The 12,048-nt window shown below is 31.2% G+C and overlaps 1 protein-coding gene and 1 long non-coding RNA gene across 2 annotated transcripts; both read left to right on the top strand.

Annotated features, from left to right (window-relative positions):
• Window positions 1-2,724: 2,724 nt before the first annotated feature.
• LOC121225753 (uncharacterized) lies at window positions 2,725-5,953 on the top strand. The gene is made up of 2 exons (XR_005923630.1): window positions 2,725-3,384; window positions 5,762-5,953. It is a non-coding gene; the product is annotated as an uncharacterized lncRNA (long non-coding RNA).
• Window positions 5,954-8,164: 2,211 nt separating this feature from the next.
• LOC107918603 (pheophytinase, chloroplastic) lies at window positions 8,165-10,971 on the top strand. Its single transcript, XM_016848197.2, has 6 exons — window positions 8,165-8,715; window positions 8,797-8,908; window positions 9,002-9,095; window positions 10,104-10,281; window positions 10,353-10,422; window positions 10,514-10,971. The coding sequence occupies exons 1-6, from the start codon at window positions 8,333-8,335 to the stop codon at window positions 10,823-10,825; spliced, it is 1,149 nt and encodes a 382-aa protein (XP_016703686.2). The 5' UTR covers window positions 8,165-8,332; the 3' UTR covers window positions 10,826-10,971.
• Window positions 10,972-12,048: the final 1,077 nt, after the last annotated feature.

Below are 12,048 nucleotides of genomic sequence, written 5' to 3'. Positions count from 1 at the left end.
TTTTTCATGGACGGATAATTACAAATCTTGACATTAAAATTTGAAGAAATTTACCTAATTTTTTAAAAATAAAAATGAAATACACAAAAAAGTTTGTTGTTTTATTTAAGAAATAAATTGGACTGAATTTAGATGAAAAAAGGGGGTAAGGGTGAGTTATAGTTTAAAGAAACGTAAATAGAGAAATTCATGGTGATTCCGTGATCAAAGGCAAGTAGGAGAGCGAGAAGTTGAACTCGTGCAGTTTCAAAGGGTAATAATTGTTTACGCTAAACCACCGAGACCCCAACACAAACGACTCGTTTTTCCATGGCATTAGACTTCCTCGTGGGATTGGTCGCCTTCCCCTCTCGCTTTACTTTGGGTAAAGTTTATTTTTTCCATGCAATTTGCTTCGAAGGGTACTTGATTGTTTGTGTTAAATGTAGGGGTGGAGTTAAAAAAAAATTTGTAGTAGATCGAAATTAAATTGTAATTTTTATTATAGTAAAAATATAATTTTATCATTGAGATAGTCTATATTATATATTTTTAAATGATTAAATTAAATTTTTATCATTTTTAGGGGGCTAAAGTGTAATTTTACCTTTATTAATTTAAAATTATAAAAATTTTAAAGTGCATAACTGAAAATTTTTCTATTTTAGGGGACGCTGGGTCCCCTACCAAACCCCTAGAAACGCCCCTGGTTAAATAAAACCCAAAACAAACAGCTTAAATTTTCATGGCAATAGATTTGTTCATAGGTTGAGTCATTCGTCTGTTTCGGTTTACTTTAGATCAACCTTGTTTAATTTGACTTGATTTTTTTCAAATTATAATTAAATAATTTTAAAATTATTTTTATTTAAATTTTATTATAAAATATAAATATTAGTTAAAAAATTATTTTTTAGACAATACAAAGAACTATTTGGATAGATGGAATCAAGTTCAGATTTGAGTCTAATTTTTTTTTTAGAATCGGATCTGGACTCGATTTGATCAGTGAACATGACAATAATGGATGCTAAAAGTGCAAAAAGAAAGTACTAAGTTTTGATAACAAGTTCAAGTCTAAAAAGTGTTTACCACTTTAAAATTTTATTGGAGGTTTAATATCACAGTTATATGCATGAAGTCTCTCTACTCTTCAATAACTTGAATCTTAATCTTTCTACTTCTATAGTATTTTTAATATTTTAGTCTCTCAAACTTTTATTGAAATTCTTTGCTTTCTCCTTCATCACACTTATATTGACTTAGGTGGGTTTAGATGGTCGATTGGGTACAGTGCGGTGCGTTTAGTTTAATTTTTGTCTCACGCTACAGTATCACTACAGTATCTAATCTCACCGCTACCGCTATTTTTACACTAACAGCAGGTAAACGCACCGCCCATCCAAACTCATCCTTAGGTATAAAAAAAAACCATTCGTAACACAAACTCCAACGCCCCTCTAAGAAGTTACTTCCACCAACCTATTCCATTACCTCAAAAAAGCACCAATCGACTCCACCACATCCGGAAATAATTAATCCACATGCCTAAACAAAAGAGCTAAGGATGGTTCTAAAGAGGACAAATAGGAGCCTTGCCCTTTTGTTTCCTTCTAATTTTTTTTTTACTTCATTCTAAGAGCCACTACCTTGAGACAATTTCATAAAGCTAAAATTAAGGGCTGATTTGATAAAACCAAGAACAAATTAATAAATTTGCACAAAACAAAGTGATGATGAGAATCTGAAATAGACCTGTTTATGAGACAGGCTATCTGTCTAAGTTCGAAGGTTATCCTAAAATTTGGGAGGATTTAGGAAAAATATTAAGCCCCAAAAATGGACTTTAGAAAATATTAGGCTCATTTAAAATATAAGCTAGGCTCAAACTTGAACATTCAAGGCCAGAACTTGACTCGAGTCGGCCTATTTTTAAATTTATAATACTTTATACTATGTTAATATCATGCTTAAGTATAACTCGACTCGACCCACAAACACATTTATAATACTTTATATTATGTTAATATTATACTTAAGTTCAACTCGACTCGACCCACAAACACCTTTACTTTAAAATCATAGTTTTCATAATAAGATCGAGTTAATGGATCAAACTAAAAGAATATAAATTTTTAAGATATAACTTATACAAAGACAGGCGCATGGGTTGAGGAAAATTTTTGATAAATCCTATGGAAATGCTATTCTTAGAAATTTTGGTGAGTCCTAAGAAATTTTTGTATAAATTTAAAATTTTTGGTATATCAAAATGTTGAATGGATCAAGTTTGGGACCCTAATTTAGAAAATTTTGGTATAACCTTAAAAGTTTTAGCAAATTCTTAAAAATTTTGTATATCGTTAGAAATTTTAGTATAGTTTTAAATATTTTGGTGTGACCTTATAAATTTTAGTAAGATTAATCAAATTTTGGTACACAAAAAGTTCCAAGGAAAAGGTTTAGAAATTTTGGTATAATCTTAAAAATATTAGTAAATCTTAAAAAAATTTGGTAAATTCTTGAAAATTTTTATAAAAAAAAAATCAAATTTTGGTGTAAGAAGAAATTCTACGGAAAATGCATAGAAATTTTGGTAAACTCTTTGAAATTTTAGTATAAAATTAGAAATTTTGATATAATGGATCGAGTGTAAGACCCTTAGGAAAAACTATAGAAATTCTAGTAAACTTTTAGAAATTTTGGTAAACCATTTAGTATATCCTTAAAAATTTTAACAAAGTTCTAGATATTTTGGTATAATTTTAAAAATTTTGGTATATTAAAATGTTCAATGGGTAAGTAAAAGTTTAAGAAATAATACCATTGTAATACATTACTGACCTAATCAGTAAAATCACCGATTTGTAATCCGTCCCTTTTGCCCAGATTAGGCTCCACTTCAGTTTACCCTCTCTGTTTTACCCTCCCATCGGCTTCCCCTTTGTTTCTCTTCTGTTCCTTCTAGCCTATGCCGATTTGCTCCCTCTGTTTCTTTTCTTTTCATGTCTATTCCTGCTTAATGACCCATTTCCATTCCCAAGCAAAAGGTCAGTTTAGCTCTGTTTAACCCTCCCAGATTGTGATTTGCCCTGTTTTACCCTCCCAATACAAGAGCCATCTCCAGCCTCTCCCTCCCAACATCACTTTCTCTCCCGATTTCTATTCCTGTTTCACTTTCAGCCTCTTCCTGTTTCATTTCTTGCACCTTTTTAGAACTCTCAGAGCACTGTTTTCATTTCATTTCTTGCCCGATTTCATTTCTTTCAGAGCACTGTTTTGTCGACCAAAAACTGACTTGTGTTCTTCAAATGCAGTGAGTAGGGAAGTCTCTTGACATTATTAGAGATCAATCCCAAGTATCTCCAAATAAACCCTCAAGAAAATCTTTCCAATTCAATCAAGGTAAACATTGTCTGCCCTAACATTCTTTCAACATGTTTTCCCTTTTATGTTTTTTTACGACGAAAGATTCAACATTTCTAGAAATTGAATCATGCATTCACCTTTAACATGAGGTTTTAAAAAGTTTAAGACTAGATTAATCAAATTAGTTGCATAAAAGACCTGACCGGCCCTTTTGTTTGAAACAAAGGAATATGGTGTGCTGTTTTGAGTTTTGACGTAACCCATGGCAGTATCCATGTACTTTTTTACTCCCAATTTATTTTGGTTAAACTACATCATTAGTTGTTAAAGTATGAGTAAGTTTTTGTTTTAATCATTGCCTGTTAATCTCTTTTGTGGTAACCTATTCTATTGAATAGCCTTGTTTTATACACATCTGTCTTGTTGAAGTTACTTTTTGTTGCAGTGTACTGCGTATAGAGTTTAGATTCCCTTAAATCCAATGAAAATTGCTAGTGCTGGAGCATAGTGTTAGATTATGATGTAGTTATTGTCTCAGCTCAGTTTCAGTAGAAATTAGCAGCACGTTTGGGCTTGGATCAATCGATGGGCAGCTTTAGCATGTTAGTTTCACTTCTGTAAGATCTAGTGAAAAAAACCAAAAACCAAAAAGATTATGATCTGTAAACTATACCAAAAACCAAAAACCAACCCAACATATTACATAGCTACAATTTAATTCATTTTCCTGTCACAATACTTACTGAACTCCTCACTGAAATGCCTTGTTCCCTTATTCAGAACTTCCTCCCATGTTAGACCTTGTAATTCATTGAATGATTTGTAATTAGCTTCACAACGATCAATGGGGTTTAATATTTGGTTCACCGCGTTCTTTTGAAACCCGATTGATTCAAAATCTTCAAAGAAAGCTTTGTTCAACAAAGCTTCGAGGTAAAGGAGAAGGCTTTTGGGGTTTTTCGAGTGAGAAATCTTCATATCATAAGGCTGTAAAAGCACAGATATTCTCTCATAAACTTTGCTACCCATGTGCCTTAATTGCATGGTGAGTGATCTACTTAAAAGCCTGATTGAAGACCTGGATTCAGATACAGAAGCCAAGAATTGTTGAGCCACTTTCTCATTAGCTCCAATGACCCCATCTTGTTTCTTCACTTGATGAATATTATGAGGTGTAATGTTACCATGCGCGGTCAAACGATATGGACAGTACATTGTTCAAAATATCATGCTAGTAAATTTTGAGATAAGTCAAAGTGTTAACTCCTTTCCCTTTATTATATTTACCCTTGTTGCCTCAACGGCTAGTTAAACAATAATTTTAATTTCAATCTAGATCATTTAAAATTCTTGGTTTTCTAGTTACTGCTTAGAGGGAACTTGACGTATTCAGTCATTTGTTTTATGAAAACTTAGACTATTTAGATTAATCCCATCCAAACCATCTAAGTCAGAAGAGTAATTACATGAACCTTTGTTTTAGAGTTCTCAATTCAAGTTTTCTTAGTCCTACAACGTTAGTGAAATCAGGTTTTTAGTTTTGAAAAAGAAATTGTTGGAAAGAACAAGAGATTAGATTAAGAACAGCTCGTGCGAGTTCCCTGCATGTAGCTTCAGTGCTGAAGGCCCTGTTGATCTGTTATGTAGTTTGCAGTTATTATTTTAAATATTAAGTAAATGTAAACTTGTGTGCCTCAAGTGTTCTTTGGATGTGATCAACTTGTTCTTAAGTGTGTTGAATGTCTTAATATTTTTGCATATAATCTGCTAAATGATTCATTGCAATTAATGTTGTACAATGTGGATAAAGACACTGTTATACAGGGGCACTGTTTTTTCCTCTTGGAGAAGTTATATTAAGTTTGTACATAGTATGACAAGGATTAGAGAAGCATGAAATTTTTTGAGTAGTTTACTTGAATTAAGTTTGTATATAGTTAATCAGTGTCGATATCTACAGCTACCACTAAGGATGTGAATGCAAGAACAGATCCATTTTCTGATTTATTATAAAATTTTCTAGAAGTCATTGCTAATAGCCCTTGTCCAAAATATTATCAACCCTCAAATGAAAATGGAAATAGATATCCGACTGTAAGGGGAAGTGTCCACATCCTTGGTTTTACTGTTTTGCACTTTAAAGAGAATCTTACTGACTTTTGAGCAGTTAGAACCAGCAGAAGGTGGCAGCATCTTAATTAATCTTCCCATTCACGTCCTTGACACTACACCTTTACAAGTGTATGATGGAAGAGCTGAGAAATAGTTACTATTTGAAAATGCTATGTTTTATTATTCTCAAAACGTGTATCTTTTGAAATGACTAGTTTATATTTTGTCTGTAAAACAGTGAGTTTTGGTTATATTTGTTAACATTATAGCATCTAATGTTTGAAATTTCCATCCTTTGCAGGTCTGGAAACGATTCACCCAGTTTGAAATTTCTTGTTGACCATTAAACTTCTTATTTCTGTTGATGATATTTTCGTACCTTTTTCTGTTTGTAATATTTGGGATGGTATGTCATTACAATCATCTAACTTTTTGATGTTCTAAAACTGTATAACATATGGATTATGACATAGAATTTCATGAATTTCATTTAACATTTTGGTAATATATGAAAATTATGTTTATGCAAAATATAATTTTCAAGTTATTTATTATTGGTAATATTTTTTTATTGTAGAATAATTAAATTATTTGTTCCACTAATGATATTTTAGCACATTAAAATATGTATTGCAGTTTAAAAATATCTAAGTAGATTATAAATTATATTTAATAATAATTATTTTAAATTATATTTTATAGTATTATATATTATGATTTTAGTAAATTCATATAATAATATTTAATACTAGAATTTTATCAAATTATATATTTTTATTAAATTATATTTAATAATAATTATTTTCAATTATATTTTATAGCATTATATATTATGATTTTAGTAAATTCATATATTTTATTAAATTATATATTTTTATTAAATTATATTTAATAATAATTATGTTAAAATATGATTAAGTTATATATTATTTATATTAATAAACTTATTAAAATTTAATAACAATAACAATAATCATCTACTTAAAAAAAATTCTGCTAAGAGTATTCTAGTCATTTTAGTTTTTTTCCTTATGCTATTACATCTTTATTCCATTCAACCAAACACAAGAATACCATTACGCCTCTATTCCATTACATTCAACATTACGTTTTTATTCCATTACAGCCAACCAAACATGTTGTAAATATTTTGATAAGTATTTAGAAATTTAAGTATAACACTGGTGCATGGGTTGAGGAAACAATTTGGTAAATCCTATCAAAAGTTAACTTTAGAAATTTTGGTACACCAAAATGTTGAATGAGTCGAGTTTGAGACTTAAGGAAAAGTTTTAGAAAATTTGATAAACCCCTTCGATAATGTTGATATAACCTTAGATATTTTAATAAATATTTAGCAATTTTTGTAAATCCTTAAATTTTTTCTATAACATTAGAAATTTTGGTAAAGTCTTAGATTTTCTTTTTAAACCATTAGAAATGATATAGCTTTAGAAATTTTGGTAAGTACAATTAAGTTTTGGTATATAGAAAATTCTTAAGAAAAGCCATAGAAATTTTGGTATAACTTTAGAAATTATGGTGTATTAAAATGTTCAACGGGTCAAGTTTGAAACTCTTAGAAAAAATTTTGAAAATTTTGGTAAATCCTTAAAAACGTTGGTATGGTATAGAATTTGTTTTTTTTTTTGGTAGATTGTAAGGAGTTTTCATATAAACTTTAAAATTATGGTATGCCAAAATATTGAATGGATCGAGTTCAAAACTTTAAAAGGAAAACTTTAATATTTTTTTATTATCTTAAAATTTTGGTTAAACATTACATATTTTGATAAATATTTACGATTTTTAAAAATTTCATAAACCTTTAAATTTTGGTAAATCCTTTAAAATTGTACATCATTAGAAAGTTATGTGGATAGGAAATTCTAAAGAAAATCCTTAAAAAATTTGGTTTACAAAAATATTGAATGGGTTGAGTTTGTGACATTTAGGGTCTGTTTGATTGCCAGTAAAATATTTTCCGTAAAATGATTTCGGGAAAATATTTTACTTTTCTGTAAAATGATTTACTGGAAAATATTTTCTGGTGTTTGATTGAATCTGTGTAAAATATTTTCGGCTGTTTGGCAGATTTCTTGGAAATATTTTTCAAAAAAATTGTTTTTACATATATTGATATATATTAATAAATTTTTATATTTTAAATTATTTTTACATATATTGCAGTGATTTATTTATAATAATACTCAATTATTAAGCCACAATATTAATTGTTATAAATTGAAAAATTTTGATAAATTTTGATAAATTTAGAAATTGTTATATTGCAGTAAAAGCTTTAGAAATTTTGATAAATTGCAAATAATTTTGGTATAAGTTTAGAAATTTTGGTATATTAAAATATTGAATGGGGAGAGTCCACAATACTAAGGAAAAATTTAATAAATTTTAGTATAAGGGGAGAGAATATAAAACTATCATCTCATAAATTTTTTTGATTAATATTTTAATAATTTAACGCACTCGAACTCAAGTAACAATACTAATACTAATCAAGTTAAAACTTAATGGACACTAAACTTCGGTTATTTTTGTTTAATGAATGAATATATATTCTTTTTTAGAAAATAAAAGTAATTTAATGTAAGCTTTCATTGTATAAAAAGTCAATAAAAAATATTTTTTTTATAGATTACTAAAATTTAATAGAATAATTGTTTTTCGAACAAAAAATATAAATATCTAAATATTTTAGCTTTTATCAATTATGTAAAATTTAAAACAGTGTTGAAGATAGTGAGAGGCGAGAGCAATCCGAAGTCCAAATGCAACCAATACCACACACAACTCCCCCAATATGGCAAAGGAATGAAATTTGAGTGGAACAAAAATAACAAACAGTTGAGTGATGGGCATAAAGATGGCGGCTGCCACGGTTCTTCATGATGTGGCGGCGGCTTGTCTCCGGCCGCCGCTTTCACTGCCGCGGACGACGGCTAAAGAACCCAGACTCAGACCAGGACTTGCTTTCCCTCACCTTTACGGTAACAAGCTTCCCGTTCTCGGTCTTGGCTATGGTGTTGGTAACCGTAGTTTCATCACTTGCTATGTTGACCCATCCACTGAGTCTCGTGTCAGCGTGTTAGGGGTGAGTCAGATAAAGGAGCAATGCAGTAAGTGGCAATGGAAAGGTCGGTACTCCATCAATTACTTTGTTTCCTCCTCATCTTCTACCAACCCTGCTTTGCTTCTCGTTCATGGATTTGGTGCCTCCATTCCCCATTGGCGGAGGTACCCAAACTGGAAATATCGTTGCTTTTCATTTATTTTGAAATGATTGCAGTATTTGAACTGGGTTAACAATTGTTGTAGGAATATTGACACATTGGCTCAGGATTACACTGTTTATGCTATTGACCTTCTGGGTTTTGGTGCATCAGATAAGCCCCAAGGTTTTTCATATTCCATGGAAGCTTGGGCTGAGGTATATTTCACTACACCCCAAGCTCACAAAAACATGGCGTTTAACTGTTTTAATCAAAATTAATCCTTCTAATCTCAATATTATTGTTCACAGTTGATACTAGATTTCTTGAATGAAGTTGTTCAGAAGCCTACTGTGTTGATTGGAAACTCTGTGGGAAGTCTTGCTTGTGTGATAGCTGCCTCAGGTAGTTAAAAAACATAGTTTAAATCCATATATAATTTTTTTTTGATGATTATATTTCTAGATATCGAACCAAATTCTACTTAGCAATTAGTTATCAATGATTACTTGCTAATTAAGTTTATTTAATACGTAAATATTTATATAATGTAAGAAATCTTAGAGAATAAGATTTCTTGATGATCAAGCAATAGGATCTTAGGTCAGAATTATGAGATAGATGTAATTTCTATGGCATATTTGTATAGGAAACGTGTTTCGTAGGGTTGTGAGAAAGAGTTTAGTAAAATATTGGGTTAATAGGGCAAAGTGTATTTCATGTGTTTAAACCTAGAGAGTGTAGAAAACTGGGCTTGTTTCGGGGCTCAGGATTAGTATTTGTGTATTGCGTGTTTTGAACCCGTTGTAATCCTTGTGTTTATAGTGGAATTTTTTTCCCTCATCCCTCAATGTAGGCAACCGGAACCGAATCATCTCTAGTAATATCTATGGGGTCTCTGTATAGGAAATGAGTTTTGTAGGGGTGTGAGGAAGAATTTGGTAAAATATTGGGTTAATGGGGTAAAGTGTATTTCAAGTGTTCAAACCTAGGGAGCATAGAAAACTGCGCTTGTTTTTGGGCTCGAGTTTAGTGCTTGTCTATTGGGTGTGAGGAAGAGTTTGGTAATTTCTGTGGCATGTTTGTATAGGAATGACTTTTGTAGGGTCGTGAGGAAGAGCTTGGTAAAATATCGGGTTAATGGGATGATGTGTTTCCATGTGCTTAAACCTAGGGAACATAGAAAACTGGGCATGTTTTTGGGGCTCAGGTTTAGTGTTTGTCCATTGGGTGTTCTGAATTCTTTGTAATCCTTATGTTTATGGTGGAGTTTTTCTCTTATCCCTAGATGTAGGCAACCAGAACTGGACCATGTTATATATTATCTCTTGTGCGTATCATGTATTCCATGTTGATCTCGCGTTTGATTGTGTTTCCACTTACAAATTTCTCATGTATATTGTGTGGAACAAGAATCTAGTCAAAACCTGGTTCGAGGGATTGTGCTGTTGAATTGTGCTGGTGGGATGAACAACAAGGCAATTGTTGATGATTGGAGGATCAAACTCCTCTTACCTTTGCTTTGGTTGGTTGATTTCTTATTGAAGCAAAGACGAATCGCCACGGCCGTCTTTGAGCGTGCCAAGCAAAGGTATTCCATTCGGTTCAACCATTTTCCTGTACTGAAATTCATTGTTACTCATCCAGTTGTCTTTAATGCAGAGATAATCTAAGGAACATTTTGTTATCTGTTTATGGAAATAAAGAGTCCGTTGATGATGAACTAGTTGAGGTACAGCAATCAATCTCCTTGAGTTACCGCCGACGGTTCCTTATTAACACGAACCATTGAAACTTGATAATAATGTTCTTTTACAATGCAGATCATCAATGGACCAGCAAACGATGAAGGTGCTCTCGATGCCTTTGTCTCGATTATAACCGGTCCACCAGGGCCAAACCCTGTGCAATTGATGCCGAGAATCAACTTACCTGTCCTAGTTTTATGGGGTGATCAAGATCCTTTCACCCCTATAGATGGGCCTGTAGGTAAGTACTTCTCTTCCTTACCTTCGAAATCGTCGAATGTAAGCCTTTATATGTTGGAAGGTGTAGGGCATTGCCCCCATGATGATAAACCTGACCTAGTTCATCAAAAGTTGCTTCCTTGGTTGGCTCAAGTTACTGCTTCGTGAGCAGCCATTGATGTAATTGCTAGAAACTGGTGGCCATTTGTATAGTAGATTTTTGATCCAAGGAATATATATATATATATATAGCAATGATATGTCATGTATATGTTGCATTGACTCTATCCTATAAATAAGTGTCAATTTCTTCACTATTTGCTTTTTAGAATTTCTTTATTTGACATTTGAAAACAAATTCATAATAGATGGATTATAGTTGAAAATGATTTTATGTATTATTTATATATAATACTATATATTATACGAAAGATAGAAATAATGATCTTTTATAGAAACTCTAAATGATTTTATATATTATTTTTTAAAAGTCATTCGTTCCATTAGTCATATGAATCTACTTATAATCAATTAGTCATTCTTTCACGTTATGCTGCTCATTTAGGGGGGTTAGGTCCATTCATTTATCATTTCTTGACCAAGGCTCTAAACACTCCTTATCTGGTCTATAACATTTCACTTTACTAAATCAAGGTGATAACAAAAGTATTACGAAATTTCTCTTCACTAATTACTTACAAGGCATCTCAATATTAAATTTTATTTTAGCACCTTATTATTATCTTTTATTCACATATAATTTCACTTATTACCGTTTTAATCCTTTACTTCACCTTGTGACTAAATCATTTAACACTTGTCATCATTGATTCAACCTGTGGTTTCACTATTCTATAGTTTCGCTCATTTAAGTCACATTTATGATAGATTATATTCATTAACATAATTTATTGTTACAACTTTTTTAAAAACTTCACCTCAAGTAAATCTTAGTAAAATATGACTCGAATATTTGTTATTCCAACAAAAACATAATACGTTAATTTGCACTAAAAGTGCATCCAACCAGCACAACCAAAACATTTGGGGCTTGTACTGGACACTTATGTGTTATGGCATAAGGCATACATCGTTGTCTTCGCACTAAACACTGTTTTCTAATAAAAGCACACACTAATCCTTATGGCATGCTAACTGTGTTGGAAGAGTTGTAATTTATGGAAACTGAGGCATAGTCTCAATTGATAAAGGTTGAGAGTTGAATCATAAAATTATGATTTTATATTCTAGTCTATGAGACATTTACAACGGTATATCACAGGCCCAAAATGGTTGAGTGATGAATGAGAAATTGGTGCTCAAAGTAAGCTACTTGGAAATATTTGTTGAGGAAAAGAAAAATTTAGATCCCACATTGGTTAAATACCAAG

Source organism: Gossypium hirsutum, chromosome D13 (assembly GCF_007990345.1).
Source record: "Gossypium hirsutum isolate 1008001.06 chromosome D13, Gossypium_hirsutum_v2.1, whole genome shotgun sequence".
NCBI classification, from domain to species: domain Eukaryota; kingdom Viridiplantae; phylum Streptophyta; class Magnoliopsida; order Malvales; family Malvaceae; genus Gossypium; species Gossypium hirsutum.
Note: the sequence above shows the minus strand (reverse complement) of the source record. Positions and strands in the feature narration are given on the sequence as shown.

Bases quoted from the DNA above. Each gene is read 5' to 3' on its own strand.
- LOC107918603 (XM_016848197.2), top strand. From the start codon at position 8,333: ATGGGCATAAAGATGGCGGCTGCCACGGTTCTTCATGATGTGGCGGCG. The intron at 8,909-9,001 runs GTATATTTCACT...TATTGTTCACAG, and splicing joins CCATGGAAGCTTGGGCTGAG to TTGATACTAGATTTCTTGAA. The intron at 10,423-10,513 runs GTACAGCAATCA...TTTACAATGCAG, and splicing joins TTGATGATGAACTAGTTGAG to ATCATCAATGGACCAGCAAA.